This window comes from Caloenas nicobarica, chromosome 1, assembly GCF_036013445.1.
Source record: "Caloenas nicobarica isolate bCalNic1 chromosome 1, bCalNic1.hap1, whole genome shotgun sequence".
Lineage (NCBI taxonomy): Eukaryota > Metazoa > Chordata > Aves > Columbiformes > Columbidae > Caloenas > Caloenas nicobarica.
The window spans coordinates 116,739,160-116,766,841 of NC_088245.1; the positions used below are offsets into that span (position 1 = coordinate 116,739,160).

General features: G+C 42.5%; 1 protein-coding gene across 1 annotated transcript; it reads left to right on the forward strand.

Annotated features, from left to right (window-relative positions):
- The first annotated feature begins 545 nt into the window (after positions 1 to 545).
- Positions 546 to 13,771, forward strand: ATP6AP2 (ATPase H+ transporting accessory protein 2). The gene is made up of 9 exons (XM_065637715.1): positions 546 to 714; positions 3,434 to 3,564; positions 5,607 to 5,735; positions 8,048 to 8,143; positions 8,341 to 8,478; positions 8,816 to 8,869; positions 10,273 to 10,422; positions 11,492 to 11,608; positions 12,418 to 13,771. Exons 1-9 carry the CDS (start codon positions 645 to 647, stop codon positions 12,610 to 12,612), a joined length of 1,080 nt encoding a protein of 359 aa, XP_065493787.1. The 5' UTR covers positions 546 to 644; the 3' UTR covers positions 12,613 to 13,771.
- Positions 13,772 to 27,682: the final 13,911 nt, after the last annotated feature.

Genomic DNA, 27,682 nt, shown 5'->3' on the forward strand with positions numbered 1-27,682 from the left:
GAACAGGTAACACCCACCGCCAGAGCCCCCGCCTGCCCTCACACTCAAGGCCTCACAGCCACACAGTCCGCCCGACGCAGGACATCAGGCGCCCTTGCTCTCTGAATGGTGCATTTAAATGTCAATCAAAGCTCCCTCCCCCCGCGTCGAGGCAACCCGATCCAACCGCGGCTTCCCTCGCCGTTGTACCGATATGAGGTGGGAGGGGCGAGGCCCCGATCCCTCGCAATACGATTGGTCAAATCAGCCGTCAACTTATGCCGGCGGGGCTCCGCCTCCTCACCGTTCTCCTCTCGATTTACGGTGAGGGAAGGGAAGCGGTGCAGAGATCTCTCGCGATCTGATTAGACAAGTGGGAACGCCACTCAAGTTAAGACTCCGCCTCCCCGGCGGGACAGCGTCTCAGCTGATCGGTCAACCCCGTGACAGGGTGGGGGTGGGCGTCACTGGTGAATGGTCAGTTCCGTCAGTCACTCCTGGAGAATCCCGCCCAGCCGCCCCGAATCTCACCTCCAGATTGGCTGCGGCGGTAGTCCGCCAGCTTTCCCTAGGGGGCGGGGCGCTCGGCGTTTTCTGTCCGCCGGTGCGGCCTGGTGTCTTCCTACCGGCGCCTCGCTAGCGCGGCAGCCGACACCGCGGCGGACATGGCGCGGCGCGGCGGGGCTCCCTGGGCCCTGGAGGTGGCGTTACTGGTGACATCCGCTTTTTTCGCCGGTGAGCCAGCGGGGTCGAGCCAGCGTGCGGTAGCGCTGTCCCCGGCCAGCTGCCGCCGGGGGCGGGGAGGGCTGCGGAGCCGCTGCGGGGGTTGCGGGCGTTGCGGGGGAAGGGGCGTCCGCGCGCCTCAACGAGACCGGCCGCAACGGTTGGGAAAAGGGCGCGCGAGCGGTTGGGGAGGGGGAAGGGAGGCCGCGGGCCTTGTGGGGCGGGGGGGTGACCCGGGGAACCCGCGGCCCTGTGCCGCCTGGCGCACCCCGGCGGGGGAAGCCCCGCCCGGCCCGGGCCCCGCACACAACCCGTGGCTTGTCCCACCCGTGGGGCAGCGCTCGTGGGGTGTGTGTGTGTGTGCGTACGCCCACCAGCTTCGGGACTGAGAGGTGTGGGCGGAGGGCTGCTCCCCCGCCCCGAGCAGCGGCTGTCCCCTCGCTGCAGCTCCGTGCTCCGCTCCCCCCGCCCCGCCCAGCTCCGCTAGGGACTTTGCTGGGGCACTTCCCCCTCCCTTCCCAGCAAAGGGCCCTGCGGAGCGTTTTAGGGGTACCCATCGTTTTGTTACCTCGTGCGGATTTTCATGTTTCGCCGAGCTGTTTTTGTGGTCATTGGAGGTGGTCGTTCGTTGTGAGTCGGGCATGTGATGTGCGCTTAAGGCTTCCAGGCCCTGTAAATAGTTTTCACGCAGTACACCTTAGTTCCCCAGTCCAGGTTCACAAAGGCTTTTGAGAACTGAAGTTCAGCTGAGGTGCAACTTCTCTAAGGTAGAAGTTTAAGTTTTCTGTAGGTGGGTGAATAACAGTACACAGAATGAATTGTACCTTGGAATTCACTCTATAGACTTCACTGCATATGTGGCCCAGTGGGGTGTCATGGTCAAGCAATTACAGCACGTCTGAGGAAAAGGCTTATGTTCCCAAGTTTAAATTCACTTTTGCTCATTGAGACCTTGAACAAGTGTAGCAAGGCAAATTATGTTAAAGAGGGTAATGCTTTAATTTTATCCACCTAAGCAACCTTGTCCCAAGTAAGCCACCTTATCCTAATAACCTATGTGACTATTGTATAGTCTTGTGGAAAATTAAAGCAACATGCGAAATCCTGCACACAGAGCAAAAATGTTTGTAGCAATTTTGTAAATTCCTTCCTAAGCAAATTGGTCTGGAAACATTTCTTTTCTTCCAAATATGGGTTGATACACTGTTAAAATTGATAGCAGGTCATCCAATGAACACGTATCAATTTAAAACAAAAAATGCTTTCATCTGCTCCATGTACATCTGTTGGTTTGGCTTGTTTCCTTTCTTTTGCCACCCTTCCCCGACTTGCATCACAGTACTTTGTTCCTTTAGTATGTTTATCATAACATAGCTCAGATTTACTGTCAACATTTGTATGCATGGTCATGATCCAGGCTTTAAAACAGCATCTTCAAGGTCAGATTGGTTAAATTAATGTTAAGAAAGATTGTAGCTGTACAACACATCAATTTACTATTGCACTATTTTTGTAAATAGCCTTTAGATTTGCAGATGCTCTGCGAAACTATTTTATATAACTGCTTGGATTGGTAACTAATTTTCAGTGATCACATGAGTAAATATTTCTATTTATTTTTAAAGGTTATCTTATTCACGTAATTTTGGAGTCTGTAGTCAGACTGATTATATAATTACAACTCAAACTCAGATGGCCTACAAATATTAATTGTTCTCCTACTTGATTTTTCTCAAGTCTTGTGTCGGATGAGTTTTTTGGTAGAAACATATACAGATTGCTCTTGGGGCAATATGTCTGAATTTTTGCATTGGGCATGTTACTGTTTATATACAGTAAATACACAAACATTTATCTAAATAAATTTTTAAATGTACGCAGTATTGCAGTTATGCTTAAGTGACTTTAAAATAGGAAGCTAGGCTGAAATAAGGCCATCTCTTATTTCATGGAGCCCTCTTTGACTTTATTACACAATAAATTACTATCATCATACAACAGATTAGAAATAATGGTTTTAGCCAACTTTGCTATTCAAGGTAATGGGGAAGAGAGTGAAGAGGGGATCACAAATAAGTGAAAACCCAACGTGAGAAGCAGTGCAGATTGTGGCTTCACACAATCACCCTAGGTCCAGTACCTCATATGAGGAAGAAAAATGTCTCACGATGTCATGTGGCTGAGAAGGCAGAGCAGGGACACTGGAGCTGTTCTGCAGAAGCCAGGTTGTTCCTGGCAGTGCTCTGTTTAAGCCAGCACTGACTCTGCTGATCCTCCTGGCTCTGGGTTCAGTGGCTCAGGCTGTTGCCTGTGTGAAAAGAGGTGTTATGCCAAGCAGTGCTGGAAGCAAATAGAGCCCTGTTGTTGCATAGCTGCTTGTGAACTAGCAGGATTTTGGAGTCTACCTGGTTCTTCTGGGAGCTAACTCTACCAGGTCTGAGCTGTGACACTGCTCACAACCTGCCAGTGAGTATGCAGAAATATACTGTGCTGTTGTTTGAATAATTGTCCTACTTTTTTTAATGTGGATTTGTCCATCCTTAGTCATTGCTGTATAGAAACTTTATTTCGTATTCCAGAGCATTAAAATGATCGGTTCTTATTAGTCATCTTACATAAATTGATAGGTATGAGAACAAGGAATAAGGAATCTTATTAAGCTCCAATATGTTCTTTTTTTCTGTGATGTAAAGGAAAGATTGTATAAACTGACAGCTTTTTTTGGTTTTAGGTGTATGTGGTGATGAATTTAGCATCTTACGATCACCTCAATCAGTTGTTTTTCGAAATGGAAGTTGGCCCATTCCTGGTGAGCGGATCCCAGATGTAGCTGCATTATCCATGGGTTTTTCTGTTGAAGAGGTATGTTTAAGGTCTTGATTTTGGAATGCCTCCGAAACTACAGACCTGCTCACTTAACATGCAAATCTTCCTGTCATGTGCTGGCATATATAAAATATCATCGTGTTTGTCTTGAGGAATGTATGACCTGTCAGTGTGGTTTCCAAGCACAGAGCTACATCAGTCATATGAGCAGCAAAAGGCTGTGCTAGCTGGCTGATTTGAGTCATCAGCTACAGGAGGAAGCAAGCCCGTGGAGTCTTTACTGTGGTGTTCTTCAGTTCCTCTGAGACCCAACTACATGCTGTATCCCCCATCCGCAGTCACATACTGAGAATCTGTGGAAACGACTGTTACTTGCCTACAAGCTCTCCATAGCGCTCTGCTCTTGGATACTCTGAAGATTGTGAGAAACGTCTTGGCTAGGCAGGTGTGTTTTGTCAGGTCAGCAAGCTTGTCTGCTGGGCATAGTTAATAAGAACAAACAAACCAAACAGTTAGGAAGTAACCAAAAGACTCGAAAACCTAATTGGTGGTAGTGTTTCCCAAATTAGGTTTTTGAACACACTTTTACTCATGTTTAAAGTGAGGCACATGAATAGGAGCCCTTGAATTTTTTCCATCTTGCCTACTGGAGACTGTTTCCCATTTCTTCCATACTGCAGCTATGCAAGAGGTCTGATAAGGCTGGTTCTAGTGCAGGTCTGTTTAGCGTGTGTTTTGGAATTTATCTAAAAATATCTTGCTGTCAATTACTTACTTTTTTTGTCACTAAGCTAGTAACATATATAATACATCAGATGGTATTGTGTGCATTGCACATAAAGACACCCAGAAAAACAGTGGGGTTTTGCTCATTTTGAACACTTAACTGTTGGCATATTGGTTATCTGGAGGTGTAACGTGGTTATCATGGAAAAAAGTGGTTTAGTACTCACTCTGTGCCTTTGCCAAAGCTTGGAATTCATCTGCTGTGATGGGTCCGTAGCATCCTTTAGAAATAGTTCTCTATTAGTATTATGTCAAATCCTAAAAGCAGGCAGGGAAGGAAATATTTGCATTTCCCTATTCAGTTAAACCCTGAAACTGAAAGTTGTCAGCATTGTCACTAAGGCAGAAAGAACCCTGAGGCAGCTTCCAGCCGTGATGTGGAGTATAGTGCAGGGCCCAAACACTTGTTCTGCAGTTTACATCAAGGATATAGTCCAGGAACATAAACTGGCAGTGCAGTAGGCGCACTGTAGAGAATTTAGAATTCTTACTATTCTCAACAGCAGTGATTCAATATTCCTCTCCTGTTAAGGCAAGATAAAACTGAACCCCCTTTTTGTCCCTGATGATGCTTTAAAGTTTTTTCTTTTGTTTCTTTGAGGAGATACAGGCCATAACGTCGATGACATTTAATTATAAAATCCAAATTCCAAATAGATGAATTTGTATTTTGTACCTGAATAAACCAACCAGGTAGCCTTCACTGTGGTCTTACTGATACATAATTGTAGTAAACCACTAAAGAATCTTTTAATCTTTCTATGCAAATTTGTAAGTTTTAGATTAATAGGCTGTTGGTAGATTGACACCTGCTGCCCCCTTTTTCTCCTCCCCCGCCTCATTTCTTTCTGGTACTGAAAATATTAGGGTTTTGATATGCCTAAACCTGCTTCTCTGGTGTTTTGTGAAAGGGTTGTGGGGTTTTTGTTTTGTTTTGTTTTTTAATTTCATTTCAGCCTCCACCTATTAAATACAGACTATAATGTTTCTAATTTAATTATGGGAAATAGCTCCTGATATATGCAATGTGTATAATGCTTTCTCAGTGTGGACTTTACTTTGAAATTACTGGCAGCTAACAGTTCAAACTAACAGTTTCTTCATGGTTAACTTGCAACAGCATTATTCAAGATGAAAGCATTCTAGTGTTAACTTAGTTCCCCATGAAATTTCCAATAGGCTGTCCTGCACAGAGATATTAACGTGATAGTAAGTTATTTTGCTGTACTGGTGGGACAGGGCTCCTCTCTTTCTCCCTGTGAAATACAGGTTTTTTTACCATTTTGTAATAGGACCTTTCCTGGCCTGGTCTTGCTGTGGGTGATCTGTTTCACAGACCACGAGCTACTGTGCTGGTAACAGTGAAAGGTGTAGACCAACTGATGTTGCCTGCGAAAGGGATTTCTTACCCTATTGAGAATGTGAGTATCCACGTTAGGAACTGTTGCATGATTTCTGTGACTCTTGTGATTTAATGAGAATTACGTGACTCTCTACTGTAGTCCTTGACTTGTTTGTTACTTCACTTGAAGTTCACATACTCCCCTAGAGTGATGAATCAGGCTGTATAGATAAATAATCCAGTCAGGCTCCTGTACAATGTGAAAGGCCTTTAAGATCACCCAGGGCCTCCTCCTGTGTTGAGTTCAGTAACTTGTTTGACCGAAGCGTATTTTCCTCAAAAGGCATCTAGTTTTCATGTTTGTACTAAGAGGCAGAGAATCCACTGCTTCTCATGTTAACTTATTGATTCGTACTCAGAATTATTAACATTTTTTGCTTCTGCTGAGTGTATGTGAAATATAGCACTCTGAGACACAATTTGATTATACTGTATCAAAAAGAAAACAAATGTTACATTTACTTGTCACTATCTGTTTTTGCTGAGGTTCTTCTCAAAATTGTCATATTATCATAGGATCATTTAGGTTGGGAGGGACATCTTGAAATCATCTAGTCCGACTCCCTGATCAAGCATGGTCAACTAAAGCAGCCTGTCCAGAACTGCGTCCAGTTGGGTTTTGAATATGTCTACAGATGGAAACTCCACAACCTCACTGGGCAACCTGTTTTCTTGTGTTCAGATAGAATTTCCTGTTTTTAAATTTATGCCCATTGCCTCTTCTCCTGTCAAATGACTTTGTCCACGCACATCTTAACAGGAATACAGTAACTTATAAAATATTGATAACTGTACGGTGTCTACTCACTCCCCTTTATAAATACATTGTCTGCTTTTATCCATTTTGCTGCAGTATTGGACCAGTTCTTCATGTTGAGCTATTGCTTGTCCAGCCCACAAACTGGTTTCAAATAAGTTGGTTTTTTAGATTATTTCTAGTTAGTTAATTTTGCCTCTGCCTATCTTGGAAAACTTTGGTTTGCAGCAGTTTACCATGCATTTTGGCTCTGTGTGACTGCTGTGCTCCTGTTAATTATTACTGGTCATTTTATTATTTGGGTCAAACTGTGGAATCATCAGTGACAGTGTTAAACAGTGTTTTGTTTAATATTGACACCCTGTCACACACCCCAAGATGAGATGATGATTTACTTATTAAATTACTTTTACAGCTATCAGGCAGTCTTTTAATCTATTTTGAGATATCAGCATTTAATCGGAATATTATGTGGCTTTACATTGAAGTCAGGTCAAATTCTGCTTGGCATGGATCTGCTTTCACATCAGCTTTCAAATACAGCTCACTACTTCAGGCACAATTACATTTTGACATTGCTGAAATGGTATCTGGATCAAAGGTAATTTAGGGTTGTCTGCACCTGACTGTGTAGGTATTGCTAACTTGCAGAAACCTTAAATATACTTGAAGAAGTCTTCAGTTGTATTTGCACTTGTAACTTTTATAAAGTTCTGATGTGTACATAGTGCATATTTTCTTTATTTCCCATTAATAGCAATTAATATTCCTGAGCTTTAATTGTTTAACTTCTGCCATGGCTTCAAATAAGCTGCCCCAAATGTATGCTGGCGAAGTAGTGGTTCTCCAGTATTCAAGAATAGTTTCAAATGATCATCACTGAGTCCATGTTCAAGACCGCTGGGTACAAATTATCCTAGCTTACAGACTTACTGAAATTTATTAGAAAAAATGTTTTATGCTCTTTAACTAGTGATTGGCAATGTGCCATTCTGTTTCTTTTCAGTTGAAAGCCAGAAGTAAGTGTTTAGAAAAACTTAACAGTTTTATTAGCTTGCCAGTTATGGCACTATACCATGCTAGGATTTATTTTATTCTTTGTGATTTTTTTTTTTAATATGGCTCTTTTCTTTGGTGTTTCAGCAGTTGGTCTTTCTGCTGCTTTATTTTCATTCATCAGTTTCCTGTGGTTCATCATTTTCCATTTGCACTAAGATTGATTTCCCCTTTAGTATTGCTTCTATATTTGTTGGTCTCGCTTTACTGATAAACAAGGCTAAACTCTTAGCTTAAGTAAGCCTCTTAATTACGCAGTCATGGCCCCTTGGATTTCTTAAACATGTATTGTGTCTGCTGTATATACAAATAAATTGTCTGTTCATAGATAGACAGTTGGTGTTTCGTTTTGCATGGCGGCTCCTATTACTTGTTATTATTACTTTGGAAATATTCATACTTTTTGATCAAAAAGAGGTTGTCCTATTTTTCCAGACTTCTGTAGTTAAGCAAATTATCTCCTTTTATATTGTTAGGGTCTGTTTTACCCAAAAATCTAACTAGACTTTGTCTTACAGGCTGTTCCTATCAGTCTTGACAGTGTTGCGAATGCTATTCACACTTTGTTCTCTGAGGAAACTCCTGTGGTCTTGCAGCTGGCACCCAGTGAGGAAGTGAGTATTGCTTCACTTGCGTTCCAGATGTTCTAAATAGTAAACCTCTTTCCACTTGTGCAGTTGGAACAAAACCAATTGATTAAATTAAATATTTTGCATTGGAGAGAACTTGCAAGTATGATTGATTATTAATGCGTGACTGGAAAAACTAAAAACCAACCTCTGTTGTTATTAAACAATGGCTGTTCCTGCAGAGAGTGTACATGGTGGGCAAGGCAAACTCCGTATTTGAAGACCTTTCTGTCACACTGCGCCAACTGCGAAACCGCTTATTCCAGGACAACTCCATTCTCAGCTCCCTTCCTCTCAACTCCCTCAGCAGAAACAATGAGGTAAAAACCTTAAATCAGTGGGAACTTTTACGATTTTTTTTCTATTATTCTTAGTTAGCTTGTGCTTTTCCTTTTTTTTCTTTCTTCTTTTTTTCCTCGCCTTCCTTTGCCTTGGAGAGCCCACTCTAATTTTTTTCTAACTGTATTCTAAGAACTAGGTTTCAAGATTTTTTTGCAAGTAACTTTATTGAAAGAGTAATTTCCTTCTAGCATGTTCTGATGCTGTAACAGACATAACCTGTTATAAAATACTGAGACTCGCAACAAAATGAGACTTCCTTAACTTTGGTTTCATTAAAGGAAATACCTGTCTCTTTCTTTCTGCCTATTCCCCCAGGTTGACTTGCTTTTTCTGTCAGAACTACAAGTCCTACATGATATTGCAAGCCTGGTAAGACTTTTTAAAATGCTTTCCCCATCTTATGTCACTAACTTCAGAGAGCTCATTTAAAGGTAGAGAAGCTGTAGCCAGGATACTTGGCAACCAGTGATATAAATTCAAGTGTGTCATCGGTTGGTTGCATCAGTTTAAATAATGCAATCTCAAGCTGTTTGTACCAGCCTTGTCACTGGCGGAAGAAAACGAGAAACTTTATCATCTGTAGTTTCTTTTGTATTGAGTTTGGTGAGAACGGAGGAATTCTGAGCTGCTATTTCTCCATACTGAAAGACACACAAAGTACTCAATGAAGGATTTGCTGGGGCTTTCCTTGTTTTCTTACCTGAGAAGTATAACGGTAGTTAAGAACACGTTCTTTGCCATGTCCACCATTTTACTTTGAAATATCACCATAACATTTTATCTGAAAAGACTGGAGTGACTTTTGTAGTGTGAATAGTGGTGGTGATAGATATGTTCTGATGGAGGAGTGAACTTTTCATGCTGACCTTTTTAAGCAAAAACTTTCTTATGATCTCTTTACTAAGAAGCTACTATCTTGTTGCTGGGGTTTGTGTTGGGATTTTGGGGGTATTTTTGTCTTTTAAGCTGCAGCCCTCAGCTACTTAAAGTGAAAGAAAAAGTCATGAAGAACTCAAGTTCACATTAGGTGAAGGGCGGTGGAGGGAAATGGGGCCAGTAGAGAGAAATGGGGCCCTTGAGAAAATGGAGTAGAACAACTTGGTTTTGTCTTGCAGACTAGCAATGCTGTAGTTAAAGTAGATTGGAAGATAGGAACAGATTAAGTTCTTTGCTTTCAGAGACTGCTCTCTTGTGCAGGCAAATGTCGGTGCTGCAGCTTCACACTTGTAGAAGTGCAAGAATATCACTACTCTCCTTTGAGATAATTTGAATTCTTTCGGTTGGATTTTAATGACAATGGGATAATACTCCTTAAGTAAACTACTTTTGTACTTGAGCAACAGCAAGGCAGAAGATGGAACTTACTCAATATTGCAAGGGCCAGCTTCAGTGGAGGGAGTAGTAGTTAGTATCCAAGTGTTGTAGTTATGTATATTTTTTTCGTCCAAGTTTTATTTTTATGGCAATTACTAAACAAGGATTCTGATGTGTAAGTATAATGTTTCTTTTTAGCAGAGCTCTATATTACATGTATATAACATCATGTTAGGAATAGAAGCTACATGATGATAATCTGCTTTCTTCTGTAGAATAAGAAACAATTGTGGACATCTTGTAGTTACTTGGGAAGCAATTCTGCTTCCTAATCAATATGGAATATGACTGCGGAAAGTGAGGCTGAATTAGTCCCAGCAAACTTATTTTGTGAAATATGTTTTTAAAGTAACCTGTGTATTAATTGATTTCTTTCTCCCCTTCATGGTGTGCCAAAGCTGTCTCGACACAAGCACTTAGCCAAAGATCATTCTCCAGACCTGTATGCTCTGGAACTGGCTGGTTTGGAAGAGGTTGGAAAACGATATGGGGAAGACTCTCAGCAGTTCAGGGATGCTTCTCAAATCCTTGTAGACTCTTTACAAAAGGTATGCTTTCTACCTAATGAACAAAACACACAGGAAATATTTTTTGTGTTAACTACAAGGGAGTTAACTGATGGACTGTCCTCTGCTTTGAATCGTCACTTCATTAGCGATGGCTTGACTCGTCCTTGGTTTTGTTGTTTGGTCTTTAAGATGCAGTGGCTTAGTTAGAAAATTGAATGTTACAATTTATTACTCTGTGGAAAGTGTTGACTTGGTTCTACAATGTGTTAGATATTTTGCATAAAGGAGTAGGAATATATCGAAACCATATATCAACATGACTTGATATGTTTGTTTTTCTGAAATAAATATCTTGCACTTAAAACACTGGATGTCTCACAAAAACTGGCTCTCAGAAATGGGGAAATATCTATCCCAGGGTACAGTGGTTAGTTTCCCTTTGCCCACAAAGCTGTATAAATCTAAATTTCCAAGCCTCTGAAGACAACTGCTGTTCATCTATCAATGTCCTCAAGAAAGAAATTCTTTAGCGGGTCTTATGCAGTCATTAGCTAAAATCTTTATTAAGACCAGTCACTTTTGGGTGTTTCAAAAGCATGATGGAAAAATGTAAAAAGTGTGAATTTGCTAAGCCAATTAACTTTTATCTGTAAACATTACTCTTTGGCCTCTTCGCATTTAAGTAAATATATTTAAATACTAGACATATTAGTCTTTGGACCAGATCAAAATATTCAGGTTCATAATTTCCCAGTGGAAGCTTGAGAACCTAAATATTTTGTTGAAGCTGACAGATGTACAATTGGGAAGCTATATGGTGATGGGGCTTTTGTAAAAGGGATGGAAGAATGAGTTTCAGCCCAGAAAGCTGTCATAAGCTACAGTCTGCTGAACAGTGGTCAGGGGATTTTAAGATGATGTAAACCAGGTGAAAGTTGACACTTCTAGTGGAATTCTAAAATAGTACAATTTTTTTACAACTTCCCCTAAGGTTCTTATTCCTGAACCTGACATCTTGCTTGCTTGTTTAGTACATCTTGCTGACAAAACTCTCCTTAATTCCCTGCTACAGTGTAGTTTTAAAATCTAATTATTTTTGCTTTTCCAGTTTGCAGATGAGATGTTTAATCTGTATAGTGGGAATGCAGTAGTAGAAGTGGTGGCTGTAAAGGCCTTTAATTCTCCCCTCATGAGGAAGACTCGCTCCATTCTCCAGTCTTCAGAGGTAGTATGTTTTTTCTATATATCATTTATTAAAAGTGATTCAAACTGTATCACTTCTTCACTTGAGCATAACTCTTCTTTTAAGAACTAGAATACTGACTATGATTTAGGCATGGGCGCGAAGAGGTCCTCTTATCTATCTTGATCTTCGCTTAATCATGTGGTAATTTGGGTTGAAGAGAGCGCCTCCAACCTCCTGCTCAAAGCAGGATTAATTTAGGAGTTAGGTCAGGCTGCTCAGGTCCTTGTCCAGCCAAGTTCTTGAAAAGTCCATAGCTGTAAGTCCCAGAGCCTCTCCAGACAGCTTGTTACAAAGTCTTTTGCTGTGAAAACTTTCTCCCTTGCGTCTTGTTAGAATGTGCATTTCTGCCATTTTCTCCCAGTACAGTAGTGCATGCAAGTCCTGCCTCATGGGTGGGGAAAAAATTGTTTTCCTTGACTTGCTGCCTGCGCTCCAGATGCAGCCCAGGATGCAGTTGCCCTTGGTCACTGCAGGGACATGCTGCTGACTCCTGTTCACCTTGTCCACCAGGACCTCCAGGTCCCTCTCCGCAGAGCTGCTGCCCAGCCTGTGCTGTCAGGTGGGGTTATTCTGTCCCAGGTGCAGGGCTTTGCAGTTGTCCTCACTGAGTTCCTTTGGATTCCATTAATGTCAGTCACATAGTCGCTTTTGCGTTTTGTGCCCTAGCGTCAGAATTGTCTAGGCAAAAATGCATCTCCTAGTCAGATTGCTTGGATTTTCGATGTAGTCAGAATGTATTTTGTATGCAAGCTAACCTTAAAGTAATACACTTAATTTCTTTATTACAGAGCGAAACAGATAATCCATATAACCTTGCTTATCAATATAATTACAACTACGCTGTGATCTTCAACATTATTCTGTGGATGATGATAGGTCTTGCTTTAGCTGTGATAGTTATCTCCTACAACCTCTGGAACATGGATCCTGGGTATGACAGCATTATTTATAGGATGACAAATCAGAAGATAAGAATGGATTGAACTGCCCTGTATATCAGCGCAAGGAAATGATGAAGACTAAGATCTCCTTTAAACTGTGTGGAAAACAAATACTCTGACATGGTTAATTGTGGAATTTTTTTAAGGGTGTATTAGTTTCTAAGTATTTTTTCCCTCTCAAGCCTATTTTAAATGTTAGTAGTAGCACCAGATAGGATTTAGACATTGAAATCTGCTAGTTTAAAAAAAAAACAACTCCAAACTAATTGTTATTAAAGTAACATCATTCCATTTTTTTTATTATGTAACATGAGTTTTTGAAATGCCCTGTACTGCCTGTGACTGTGTGCAAAACAGAGAAATTGAAATAATGGTAGCAACACGTTGTTTGACACTTTTACACTGGAAGGTTAGAAATTACAGCTAAATTGTTTTGTTGTATATTATGAACCAGTTGTAAATGTTTGATGTAAATATTTATAATGGCTGTATGTTAACTTCAGAGAGGATAGTAATTATTCTTTAGTATACTAAATATAGAAGTATTTCTACAAGACTACGATTCTAGTGGCACAGACAGCATTTTGATGCATGTTGATGGCTCCGATGTGAGCAGTAGACAGGAGGATCCTTTACCTAGAACTTTAATGACTTGGAGGTAAATAACACTAGTGTGGCTGGTCTATATGATGGAGAGTCTATAAATACTGAAGTAGCACCAGTCCCATCATGGTCTAGCATCTGTACAGTTGGAAGTTCCCATTATGATGCTTCGTATTCCTTCCATTTGTGTTAATGTTATTATAAAAAAACCTAAATCAAATCTTTTTGATGATAAGAGTGGACCAACACTTGATTTGAATATACCTGGATTATAGTCCTGCTTCAACCATTCAATAAAACAAAGAACAGTTGTTCTGGAATGCATTTGTTCCTTGTGGCTTCATAGGTGTGCCTACTTCTATAACAGTTTAGTTTTAACTGTGTTTCAAAAGCAGATGTCAGAAGATCACCTTGCATGGATTAACTTTCCTAAACCAAATACTGAGTATTGTTAAAAGACGCTGTTAATCCCTGTCTTGAATCTTTTTTAGAACTACCCGCTTTTTAGAAACTGTCATTTGCTCTTGTGGTAAAATGAATGGAAACTACTTTTTCATCTTTTTGTCCTCTTAATATGCTCAACTTTCCCTATTGTGAGGAGAGATCTGTTCCACTTCCAGAAAAGATCTGCTCAGTGAATTAATTTGTCTTGTTTACTGGGAATGTCAGATTTGGAGGGGTTGAAGTTGTTCACGTCTTGGGCATCCTGGACAATACTCTGTGTTCAATTGAGTAACGTGCTGCAGCTTTGCCCAGGTCTAGGAAATCCGGTTTAATATATTTTACAATCATTGGAAATTACTTTTGATGGCACTTGGTTTTAATCACCCAGTTTAAGATCAATAGATAGAAAGGAAGAGTTGCACGGCCAGTTTTTCTGGACAATTTTTACCAGACAAGAACGTGTAGTCTAATTACTGAACATTTGTAGTGTTTTGATAGGAATCAAATATATCTGATGAAGCTGTACAAAACTATATTATGAAAACAAGTAAAATACAGCTCTGTCATCCCGTTTGATAGGCATGAACCCCGATGTTTTAAGTAAACTATTACATGCTAGTCTTTATGTTGTTTTAAATTTATTTGTCTGTTTTGAGGTTGCTTAATATGGAAAACAATACCCCAGAACTTCAGCAGGAAGCATGATCTAGGGTAAGAAAGGAGTTAGTACACTAGTCATAGAATCTTTCCAACTAAACCATACCTTAAAAAAATTACCTACGTGCCAGGAGGAAGAACAACCACTGTCAGGTTGTCAGATTGCAGGGACCAGTTTGCAGTGAAAGGTTAGCAAAAACAAAGGTAAGGCAAAGGTAAATGCTGTGGGAATATTTAGAAGCTTGCATTGTTTTCAGCTGTCTTGGACATAAAGCAGTTGAAATAGAGTAAGGCCCTTTATGGGATTCTGCTTGTCCTAAACAATAGAGGCTTAAAATGTTAAAATACTCTTTAAAAAACAATGCCATAATAGGTTCCCTGATATTTCAAATCACTCTGAAATTTCTACTTACTGATTTACAGTTGTTAAGTTTTTTTAAATTATTATTAATTCCCTTGTTCCTTAAGGAGATCCTGAAGCTCCATTTCTGAGACTCGTTGCATAAACTTTCTGGTGAACATCTTTACTACTCTATATAGTGATTGCAAAATGTGCTAAGGTGACCCTGTGCACCATTAGAAATTAGGAGCTCAGCTCTGCCACAAGAGTGAAGCTGCTGTAATTCATTCAAAGTAGATGGGCAGTGTTATTGTGACAAACTTTTTCTGAAGAACCTTGCAGACAAGTTTTCCCATATGGAAGAATGGTATCTCTGGGGTAAAAATATGCTACGTTGTGATTCTGATAGGCCAAGTGCTGTAGTATCAGAAAGTTTGAGAGCGCCCATCTACTTTTATCAGCAATAAGCAACTGTAATTGCAGCTTTGTAGAGTGTTTCAGCAAGGCCTTTTAAGGAGGAGATGAAAAAAAAAATAAAAGGGATAAAACAAGTTGCACGTGTGTTATCTAGTGTTAGGACTCCCAATGTTTTTGCAGGATCAGGCTGTCACGGCTGTGGGTTCTTAATTTTAAACAAAGTGAAGCACTGATTGCCTGAAAATCAGTCATGCTGTGGACTTTTTGGTGAGGATTTCCTTCAACTTGAGCTTTTAACTCGTCTGTATTGAGTTAATGCATTTCTAGTTAATTCAGAGGTTTCATCAGATTAATAGTCCAGTTACTGGTGCAGAGTTTCACCGAAGCTAGTTGTTTAAAGTGGCCGTATAATTAATTGTTAAGTCTTTAACATCTGCATACCAGATACGCCTAGGTGGCTACATGGTAATCAGTCTGAGTTGGCAGTATAGAGTTTGTTAAAATGCAGGAGGACCACTGTTCCAGCTGCTTGCTGCTGCTGTAGGCTCTAACTTTAGTTTCTAAAGCCAATCTTAGACTGCTCCCACTTTCCACCATCTGTCTGAAGGGCACATTTGAATTCCCACTTCCCGCATTAGTACCACATTTGTTCATCTCTTGGCTGCAGGCCCCCAGCTGGCACTAAAGGTGCTTTTGAGGACTCTAATGTGTGCTGTTTCTTAAATACCAGTGGCTGTGTGCAGCACAAGCTACTTTTTGAACCATTCTAACGCCCCTGTGCTTTAGTTCGAGCTAGGTAAAGACACATTATATTGTACAACAGCGCCGGTCTTTAAATGCTAATCAAATAGTCAATTACAATACTGATCCCTGAGCCTGTGAAGCTCTGTGAAGGGAGACAACATAAGCCCACAGTTTGGTTTTCCAAAGGGAAGTTATCACTGTTCTTTGAGGTACTTCTGCAAGGTCAAGGGAGAGAGAGGGATGCCAGGAAAAGTGCAGCTGGCATAGGGATCCTGTCTGCGCAAAGCGAGAAGGGCAGGAGAGTCATGCAATATTCAGCAGCCAGGCTGAGAAAGGCTCGATATCCTACTGTCTGTAGGATTTAGGATGTAACTGCTGCAGGGAGTGGTGATCTGGTCACCAGAGAAGAGTTCTTCCTTCAGGAGCTTGGCCTCTGGCAAAAAGGGTGGGATGTATTTGATTGTGTGCTTTGGAGCTTAGTCATCTATCATCCAGTATTTGGATTGGGGAGTACCTGGGGTCCAGGTATTGGTTCTCATGAAGTGCTGACATTTCTGAAAAAGGAGAGAGTTCAGAGTCAGAATTGAAGCCTGAGTATCGCTTTTGATATCTAGATCGAAAAGAGAAAAAGAGATGTAAAATAAAGGGTTCTTTCAAGAGTCAGTCTGTTGCTTTTTCTAGATAATCCCCTGAAGTCTAAACTTGGCAGAAGGGAGGTGTAATCTAGGCTTTGTGTGTGCCTACATTTTCCAGACTTCTCTGTGGTAGGCAGGGCAACTTTCAGAGTTCTTCCAGCCAATGCACTGCTGTTGCAACACATGGGCAAGGGAAGCCTAACACACATCTGAAATATGTAAATATTATGTTCAAGTTGGGGGGAGGCAGGAGGGAGGGAAGTGAAAATGAAGAAACCATGTTGAAATACAAATGTTGAGCAACATTGCAAGTGATTGCTGGGATTTCTAGGTTAGCCTTAATGGAGATGACAAGGATGCTGCCAGAATCTAGTGTAAGGAGATAAGCATCTGTCTTAAAACAAAAAAACCCACAACAACAATAATGTTTTGAATCCTATGCTGACACTTTTTTTTTGCTATGGTGAAATGGGTGTTTTGAGCTAAAATTCACAAATGTTCTCTAGAAAGAAATACATTTCATGCTCACATAAGGGTTGGAGACCGTCCTGCTTTTTTTTTTTTTTTAAATTTTCTCTTCTGCAGGCCCTGAACCATATTCTTAAGAATTCTCACATTTGTAGAGAGGGGATCCACACAAATATTGCAGGATGGAAAAGGAGGCAGATCAAGGCAGACAGAGGTGGAACTATCAGATTTCAAATCCAGCAGAACAAAAGAAACAGGAACAAATGGGGAACCCCCAAGTTTATTTCCTGTCCTGTTCTGCCACTAACACAAAGTGTTGCTATGGAGGGGCTACAATTACTTGCAAGGCACTGAAGTATCGAGGGCTTCTACAGCTCATGGTGTGAAGGATGGAAGGAAAATGAGTAAAGGCAGCCAGCACACGCACAAACCCTATCTTCTGTAGTCAGTGGAGAACTAGCAGCCATTACACCGCTTCCCAGATACACGTGTCCTGGCACAAGGCAACTGCTGTGAAATCACCGTGCTGTTCTGTCTACACAGGCTTGTACAACGTGTCCTGTCTGACCGATGATGGGGTGCAGGGTATAGAAAGCCCAGGTGACCATGTTCCTCTCGAATAAACAGAGCAGAAACTAATGGATGGCATGAAGCCACGCATCCAAATAGCCCACTCCAGTGCACTCTCCTACCTGAACTGCTGGGAAATCAACCGCTACAGATGGTGTCCATCTAGGACAGGCAGGATTGCCGTCTGCTGAAAGGCTATCTAAAACCAGGAGCAGGTAGGCAGTGCTCTGAAACTGTAGAGATTCCGGTAGATGTCTATAACAAAATTATCAGGAATTTTTTTCTAGATTAAGTCAAAAAGGAGGCATGCTAGACTGCGTCTGTACTCAAGCGGTTGAGGACAGCTTTTAGAATACCAATCCAATCCTTAAATAGGGACTTACCTTGCCAGTGCACTTTCAGAGTTTAAAGAGATTCTATTGGTGAAGAACAGCTTCACGCTAAAGGACTCTGACAATTAACCTTAGTAACGCCATCGATGTCACCCAACATCACCAAAAATCCATAGCTAAGTTCTTGGCATGAATACACAGCATAAAATATTTAGAGTGCTTCATAAGGGAAACAACATTCATGGTTGCACTAAATGTTTTTATAAGGGCAGTCAAATTCCACTTTAATTAGGCTCCAGTGCATGAATTTATGATGACAAATTTAAATGCCCTTCAGCTAGTGAACATATGCTTTTCATTAGGCAACAGGGATAGAAGCAATATGGCTAAGACAAATGCATAGTAATTTAGCTGGTAGCTTATAGCCAACACTGTAAGGTTGCTGACTGGAAAGACTTCGGTGCTGCCTACCTACTTACCTGAACAACCCCCTTATTTTACGTACTTCCTTAAAATGCCATGGTCAAAGTACCCAAGGAATTGATTAAAAAGAACCCCAGTCTGTGCAATACCTGTGCAATCAATTACAGCATTTGGAACGTAGCAAAGCTAAATGGGAGCTCTAACTACATCCTAGAGTAGGTCATCAGTCAAAATCTTGACTAATGTGCAGCATCCGCTTGGAAAGAAAAAATCCTTTAAGTGACGAGACAGCTCTCAATGCCTATTTCTGTCACTCAGTCTCTGCTGAAAAAAAAAAAAAAGAGGAAAAAAACCATAGAACCAGCCGTACTAATTCTTTTTGACTGGCCTATCTTAAATGTTTCAGCTGGTTGACAGAGCCAAGAGGAGGCAGCTCGACTCCACTGCCGGCGCTCCCCATAGCTGAGCTGCCACCCCCACGGCTGCTGGAGCACTTCTCACTGGGGCAGCCAACCCCCAGAAAGTCATCAGCCTTGCAAACAGGTCAGTTAGTGTCACCTAAGCCATGACACTGTGTTCAGTTTTGGGCCCCTCACTGCAAGAAAGACACTGAGGTGCTGGAGAGAGTGCAGAGGAGGGTGATGAGGCTGGTGAGGGGTCTGGAGCACAAGTCTGATGAGGAGCAGCTGAGGGATCTGGGGCTGTTCAGCCTGGAGAAAAGGAGGCTGAGGGGAGACCTGATCGCTGTCTGCAACTGCCTGAAAGGAGGTTGTAGCATGGAGGGGGTTGGTCTCTTCTCCCAGGTAGCAAGTGACAGGACAAGAGGAAATGGCCTTAAGTTGTGCCAGGGAAGGTTCAGATTGGATATTAGGAAACGTTTCTTCACAGAAAGGGTTGTCAGGCATTGGAACAGGCTGCCCAGGGAAGTGGTGGAGTCACCATCCCTGGAGGGGTTTAAAAGATGTGTAGATGAGTTTCTTAGGGACATGGTTTAGTGCCAGTGTTAGGTTAATGGCTAAACTTTATGACCTTAAGGGTCTCTTCCAACCAAAATGATTCTGTGATTCTATTCTATGATGGTGAATGTGCAGCTCTGCCCTCTGGAAACCTTCGGGAGGTGTGCCCTAAGTTGTTCTGTATATCCTTGGGAGCACAGAGGCTCTTTTTTATAGCTGAATGTTGTCCAGAGTAGCTCTGGGTAAGCTGAAAGGACAGTGTGCTAGAACAAGGAAGTGTGATGAACTGTCAGTCATGCAGAGAAGCGGATGCATAACTGGGAAATGCAAAAACTAAGATAAGCACCCTTGCTATATGAATTGGTCTTGATCTCTTTGGGGCACATGTACATGTGCACACACACGTATTTATATTGGTCTTTATAAATGAAATGTTGGAAGAAGAGGTTTCCTACCCCTATTAAAATAATTACTTTTATTAAAAAGTAGAAATATTTTTACCTTCTTTCCACATTTTAAAGGAGATTTTAAAAAAAAAAAGTATGCGCAATATTTTGTAAAAACGAGGAATTATAAACTCAGAAAGCTAATAGGAGTACACCTACCTAAAAAGACGTACAGTAAAAACGTCTGCAGGAAAACTGCCCATGCCACTAACATCCCAAAGGTGAGGAGGCTGAATACCTGAAAATGGCTCTGATGTGTGTTACTTTTGGAGAAAAACAAAATAAACATACCGAAAATAAGCACAAGTGAATCAGGAAAATAAGCGTGCTGGGACACAAACAGTACAGTCAAAGCCTAATGGTCTCAGCACCAACCTGCAGCACAGTGGTCACTTTAATTTTGCCTTTGTCCCTTAACTGCTGCTGCTTATCCAAGGGAACACACGAGTCGGTACCGAAGCGAACACCGAGGGAGCCGCAGGGGCCAGGCACAGAACTGAAAGAAATGGTGTCTCCTGCAGGCAGCCGCTGCTGCTGTGGAACATGCGCCAAGCCTGGGGTCACCAGCCGCCTCCATCCTCATCCCTGGCTTTTAGGGAGCCCAGGGGCACGAGCTGGCAGCGTCCCCGCAGGGCCCCGTGCTGTGGGCACAGGCAGCCCCCAGCCCCTGACCTGTCCCCAGGTGTGTCCCCACAGCCCCTTGAGAAGAAACTTTGTCCCGACGGCAGCAGAAAGCCCGAAAGTTTAGAAAAGTCACCTCAGGGCAGCGCTCCCTCGAAGCCTGCCGTCCAGGCCGAGCCCCCCGTGCTCCCAGCGAGGAGCAAACCGCCCCGTGCCAGGAACCCCCCTGGGGAAAGCAGCCCCTGGCGAGTCGCAACAGGAGTCGTGATCGTCCTCATGACACCAGCTTCCTCGTCTTGAATGGGCAGCCTAGATTTAAACATCACAGACAACCATGCTGCATTTTAGTTCCTCCTCTGCTCCTCCCCCCCGCCCCCTTTTTTTTGTCTTTTTTTCTGTTATCCCAGAGGTTCCCAGGAGTTCATCCACACAGGAATCACCTTTATTTCTTCTTTTGTGGCCTAATGTTTGGCCACTTCCACACCACAGGCCTGACTCTTAAGAAATTCCACAGCTGCTGAAATATTTAGATTGTTGGCAATGGTAAAACAAGTCCCTGTTGCTAGCATTTCCAGCACTGTGTAGGAGTCATTAGCTGCCGAAACCTAAACGAACTATTTTTAGCAGAGGGGAAATAAAATCTAACCCCCTGAAGTCTTCAAATTGTATTGCCTGCCAAAAAACTTCATGAATTTCCCTGTAACATGCAATATAACCTTAGCTAGAAAATAAGTACATTTACACTCTTACTTTCATTTTTTTCCTCCTCAAGCTCTTCTTCTCCAGCCTCTGTTAAAACTTGGGTTTGGTCATTTTGTTGTTTGTTTGATTGATTTTGTTGTTTGTTTGTTTGTTTGTTTGTTTGTTTTCCCCCAAAGCATTGTAACCCCTGCACTACTGTCCCTCCAGAAGTTCTTTGTAACCTGCATCTCTCGCAAGCGTTGGAGGAGTACAAATAGAGAAAAATATTCTGATGGAACAAAGTATTATCATGTAAAGTACCTAATTTTCCTGATATCTGATGTCTACTGTGAACCCGCGTGTTCTCCAGCCACAAGTAAACATTTCTGATCCCGGACTTGCAAAACCCAACAGTGGTTAAAAATCGCTTTAAAAGCACAAAAATCAGGATCTAGAAAAGACCAAGATACAGGACACACCAGAAACAAGCAGGTTACGGTCATGGTGGGTTGTTTATCACCTCCCAGTGTTAGAATCCGCTCAGGCTGTGACCGCTCGGCTTCTGGGGCTTTTCCATGTGAAGAGCCGGCGTTTTACCACACGCTGCTGTGGAAGCAGAGGCTCGGTGAGACACAACATGTCATGCGAAAACTCCAGTTGTTTCTCAGCCTGTGGGAGTCAGAGCAGCCTCACGACGGTGCTTCGTGAAGACGCTTTGCTGCGACGCCGCCCCAGCCGCCCATGGCGCAGACCACTCATCCTCTCACCTTGTAATTTACACCCGTAACCGAGCGTATCGTTGCACGTGGAGCCCCCTCACCTGAACAGGAGGGCAACGTCATCTGCCCTGGCCCCATTTTCAGCCGTGTCCCTCAGCACTTGCCCCAGGATGGCCTGAGCCCCTCTGTGCAGCTCCGCTGCCTGCTCAGGCAGGGAAAGTGGGAGAAAAGCTGCCAAGGTCACCTGAACTTATTGCTTCTGCCCTGTTAGTGACAAGGGACTAGAGCAAACTAACATTTAATAAACTGCCGTCTGATGTGTCAAGCAAAAATAACTTCCTGAGGTGATCGCAAACTTTTCTTTTACTCTACAGCACTGAAAGAAAAAAAAAAAAAACAAATCAGTTTGCAGCCTTATAATCAAGTTGTCCTTGAAAGCAGGGAGACTGCTGGGGACGCCAGCTCTGAGGAATGCCTGCTTGCACCTGGCAACGCCACTGATGAGAAACTCCCAGCACCAGGGCAATTCCTGGGAGCAGCAATAAGCTTGTGCAGCGCATCCGTGCTGGGGGCGGCGCTGGACCACATCCCCATGCTCCAGGAATGTTCCAACAGAGAGACAGTGAGACTTCCGCCGTGTCCAACACTGAAATATCAGAAGGATCCTTTGGTGCTGAGAGTACAGGGAAAATGACTAGGTTTCCATGTTGGAAATTAATTTATGAAGACAATCTGTGAAGTGAAACAAGGTTCTCAGATTGAAGTCTATGAAATGCCAGATTTTGGCGACAGAGCATGGAGGGTCAGGACGGGGAGGGATGGAGGAAGGGGATCACACACAGGGTGGGCAGTCTTCCTCAAAGTGGACAAGGAGAACAGAAGCAGAAAACCCCTCTAATACAAAATCTTGGTTTTGAAATACTGAAAATATTCTATCTGAAGAGGTACTTCTGTGTCCCTACTGAGTATACAACAGAGCCAGATAGCAAATAACTGGAATATATCAAATAGTTAATGGGAAAAATATTTATTTTCATTTTCTTATAGATCCGGGTATGTCCCAAGTAACCATGAGGTTAAAAGTACTCATATAAATTGAAAACCTACTACAAATTTTAGGAAAAAATGTGGAACACAGAGAAAGCTAGGCTGGAGGATATTTGTCCCTAGAAAAATCAACATTTCCACTGTCATTATAAGAATTACTGTTTAAAACAACGACAAGGAAAAAAACAAACAAAAAAACCCAAACCAGCCAAATGAAAAACCAAAAAAACCCACCACCCACTTGCTATAGGTAAAATTAGATTTGTTCTATCAAATCATATGTGATAATAGAAGAGTGGAGGAGGAGGAAACACCACATTTGCTAAAAGCTTTATTTTAACTCCTGGTCTATGCAGGAAAACAACCAAGACCTGTGAAGGGAGGAGGGCTGGAGGAAGCTGTAGCCAGACAATAGCAGATGCTGTCAAAACCAATGTCTTATTTAGAGCAGGAAAAGGAGGTTCCGACAGAACCATTTTTGTAAGTGCATATCCAAAATTAAAGGTCATAAATTACCAACGTGGACAGCGGTTCACAGCAGAACCTCAGCTATTATTTGCTTTTTGTTCCCTGAGGCTGCAATGTCAGCTTCTGCCCAAAGACTTCAAGGCGCAAGAACGAAGTAGAGGTGTTACAGGGGCAAAAAAAAAAAAGATACAATTTCTCTGTGTAAAATTTTATCAAAGCAGCCAAACACAACCAAATCCGGGACAACGCTGCGATGTCCAGCAGGTGGGTTTACCTAAAGTAAAAATAGAGTGTGTGTGTGTAGATGTGCATCAAGCATCCTCCCACAGCCAGAAACTAAAGGGTTAAACAAATCTTCCTTTCAACCTAGGTCCAGAGCCACCTTTTTATTAAAAAAAAAAAAGAAAAGAAAAGAAAAATAAGTCTTTCCCACAGTGAAAGCGTTAATAGAGTTCAAAAAGGCTCCGTGCTGTCCCGGGTCCAGACTCGTCCCTGCTGAGAAAGGTCTCTCTCCTCTGGTGTGCTTGGGAGGTGCCCGCTGGCAGCAGGATCCTTGCGACTTCTCCCGTTCAAGAGGAAGATGCAATTTAATTCTCTGGGGCTGGCCTGTTCCCGCACAGCTTGTGTGATCTTCATTTCATCAGCTTTAACCTGTGCTGTGCCAATCCCCAAACCAGGCTACTCCTATGAGTTTTAGCACGTGGGGCACCCTGGCAAAGATTTGGGTTGGGATGTAGGAGGGTACTTTAAAAAATGTATTTGTTTATTTAAATGCCTGTGCAACTCAAATGAAGAGGAACATTTGGAAATTCAAAGGGAATCAGAGTAAGATTTTGCCATCCTTCCTTAAAAACTAAAGTAGGAAAAGCACTGAAGCAAAACAACAATACAGGCTGGTCAGCCTCACTTTCTATTTGTTGTTGTTGATTAGGACAACGTTGCTATATTCAGATTTGCAAAACCTCAGTGATGTTCACATCCAAAAAAACTCACCAACCAACCAAAAACAACCCAACAAAACCCAGCCCCCAAACTCAGTACCCTATCTCAGCTATCTCCACTGGAATTAGAATTTGCATAGAAGATTAATTTTGTAATAATTCCACTTTAAACTTCCTAAATGTTTAAAACTTTAAATGTCTTAAAATTTCCTCATAGCGTTAAGTTAAACTATGTAGACATAGAGAGTCTTTCAAACAATTACATTTGCTCCAAAGCCCAGTAATGACAGGTTGGCTTCATTATTTTAAAAACCATTTCCTTGTATAAACTTTGCTAACTGAAGTCCTCCAGAATCATAGCATGATGATGCGTGCAAAATCTTGACTGTAGGACAAAAAGCTCCAAGAAACTGTGGGATGGGGAAAAAAGGCAGAGAAAAATAAATTCCTTTCAAAATTCCTTTATTGGGAATTTGTTTTGGTTAGCTTGCTTAACTGAGGAGTCTTGCTGCTGGCAGAGGCAGGTAAGAAATGCCTGAGACCTGCATAACTGCACCGAGGAGCAAGAGGGCCGCTCACGAATGCCAACAACAGAGGCAAAGGCGAATGCACGAGGCCTTCCCTGCAAAATTGCCACACTGGACTGGAGCAAGAGAGTTGTGAGAAAAGGGAGAACATTTCTGGTACCTTTTGGAGAGACTCCAAGTTTGTCACGTGGCAACCTAAAAATCTGCCTTTGCTCATGCAGGTCTTCATCAGCAAATACTTTGGTCAAGGTCAAACAAGGAATCCTATAGAGTAATCTGCCTGCTGCTTTCCTAAAGCTAACCTCTATAAAACGAAAAAGTGAGCCCAATGGGGAGGGCTGAAGAAACTTGTCAGACAGTCTCTCCTGCTCTTCTAGATCTCCTGAAGTCTCTCCTTTATTAATTCCTGCTCCGTTTCATTTATTTGCACAGAAATCAAGCACCCTCCCATCTCTTCTTGCAGTCCACCTGATGGATCTGCCTCCTCCTGCTCATGGACAGCCCAGCCCAATGACTGGCCTGAAGCACGAAGAGAACAGAACAGGCAACACCAACCCAAGAGAGGCGTTCCGGCTCCCTTCCAGTTGCAGGGAGGGCGTCCCAGCCCCTGGGGCTGGGAGAGCAGCCATGGGGAGGGGGAAGGAGGGAAGCAGCCAGGGACAGTCACTCCACCCAGCCCGTGGTGGGTCCTCCCCAGGCTGATGAAAAATCACAGAATCGTAGAATCATTTTGGTTGGAAAAGACCTTTACGATTATCGAGTCCAACTGTTAACCCAACATTTCCAAGTCCACCTCTAAACCATGTCCCTAAGAACCTCATCTACACATCTGTTAAACACCTCCAGGGATGGTAACTCCACCACTTCCCTGGGCAGCCGGTTCCAATGCCTGACAACCCTTTCTGTGAAGAAATGTTTCCTAATATCCAATTTGAACCTCTCCTGGCAAAACTTGAGGCCATTTCCTCTTGGCCTGTGCTGCCCTCCTTTCTCCAGCTCCCTCCACTCTGCCCTAACTTTAAGCTAGGTCTTTAAGAGAGAGGTGTGGTCCAGTGCATTTTGTTGTTGTTCTTGCAGAAGAACAAATCAAGATGCTTCTAAAATCACAGTTTAACAGCTGCAGTCTGACTGCAGTCCTAACCCTGCCCAAAGGACTGGAGCTCAGAAACAAGATGGAAAAGGGGCAGTTTTTTTCATTGGACGCTTAAAAATATCAGCTCATACTTTCTGTGACTGACGTAATCTCTGTAGTGCACCACATGGCTCAGAGGCTCAGAGCAGTGAAGGTCTCCAGGAGCCTCTCCAGGGGATGCTGAGTAGACTTGTGAGTTTAGGCAAAAGCACGTGACTTCAAGTGGAGCCTGCCAAGTTTATAAAGAGCATTTTGCAGTGCATTTCCCTGCAATGGATCTGGATTTGGAGACACGGGAGGCCACTGCCAGCCCTATACTTCTCACTAGATGCAAAGCAGAACCTGTTGTTTTACCTTTTTTTTTTTTTTTTTAATAGCTGTACAAGCAGTCAGATCTCTGGTACCTTCTGCACTGCACACAGTGAATCTTGGGTTGCCCTCCCAAACCCCTTCAGCCAGGAGGAAGAAGAAAATAATTTCTGCAGAACATATCAGTTCATTGTGGCTTCCAGTGTCCCAAGGAGGAGGCGCAGAGCAGCAGCAGTGCCACCACCCAGCACTGGTACCACTGCCCACAAATACCCTGCACAACGTAGGGCTGTACAGTACTACATGTTATGAAAGAAAAGAGGACTCCTTGGAAATACTCTGGTCAGGATGACATCTGTGACTTTCTGCTGATGTACGTCTTACCTCTGAGGCAGTTGTAGCAGTTAAAGAGATGGAGAAGTGCTGCTGTGTCCCACCGATCTGGCCCCAAAATTTTATTCTGCCCACAAGCTGGATAAACCTGCACAACAAAACTCACGTCTGATGGATCACCTTGGGCTTTGTCGTGGTTTGATTGCGGGGTGACAATAAAACCATGGCAGATGTATTGTTAACCCTCTCTTCCCACACTTCCCCCTTCAGTCCCTCCCTCTCCCCACTTCCCACTAAGGACAGGCGATTGGGAGGGAAAGAAGGACAGAGAGAAGAGAGTTGGAAAAAATTAAAAATGCTTTACTAATGCTACCAATAAAAATAGAGAAAATAATACACAAAACATACAAAACCAATCTTGAAAGTCCCGGCAGCTGCTCCGGCAGATGTGGGGCCGGCACCCGAAGTCCTGGACTGGACTCTGCAGCCAACTGGAACTGGATTCAGTCTGTCACTAGGCCTCAGTTCGCAGGGACAACTCGCAAGGTCCTCTCCCAATGTTGGCCATAAGGAAAAGGATGAGATCCTCATGATCTCCCACTTTTATATGAAGTATCACCTGAATAGGATGGAATACTTTAGTTCGTCAGTTTTTTGGTCACCTGTTTCAGTTCACTGCTCTTGCCAGATGTGCATCCATCCTTATCAATGACGTTGCATTCCATTGCTATGTCTACCAAAACATGTATCTAGCTTTTCAGGAAACTGCAGCTATTTAGAAGGCTTTAGCTGACAGGGAAATTCACTAAAAGAGAAACTTGTTTTTAACAAAACCGGGACAGGCTTCAGCTGCATACTCTCCAGCATCACTGCCTGACCGTGAATGCCACTGATGTTTCAAGGTCATATCATGTGAAGTAAATGAAACAAACTGGAATAATTCTCTTCCAGGATGCTCAGAATGTGCTGTTTGCTAGTTAACAGCATGTTTGAATAAAAGGTTGATTCCTTCGGAGTTAAATCTTTCCCTATGTGAGCAGCTAACTCTTCAGTAAGAGTTGAATATGGATGGTACCACACTGCACCAAACTGTGCAGCAACCAAGAGGCAGAAGGTTGTATAGCCATATTTTTTTCTAAAGCACACATCTGCAACAAAACAACTGTACAAAAACAAATGCAGAAGTGTATAGAATAACGCAACTTAAAAATCTGGTTTCAGGCTCAACGAGTACATTTTCAAATCTAAGATGAATTCAAGTTGACTATGACCAACTATGTATAGACCTGGGCACCTGGA

Excerpts from the sequence above, each read along its gene's own strand:
- ATP6AP2 (XM_065637715.1), top strand. The coding sequence starts at position 645 with ATGGCGCGGCGCGGCGGGGCTCCCTGGGCCCTGGAGGTGGCGTTACTG. Across the intron at positions 8,479-8,815 it reads CCCTCAGCAGAAACAATGAG|GTTGACTTGCTTTTTCTGTC; the intron begins GTAAAAACCTTA and ends CTATTCCCCCAG. Across the intron at positions 11,609-12,417 it reads CCATTCTCCAGTCTTCAGAG|AGCGAAACAGATAATCCATA; the intron begins GTAGTATGTTTT and ends TCTTTATTACAG.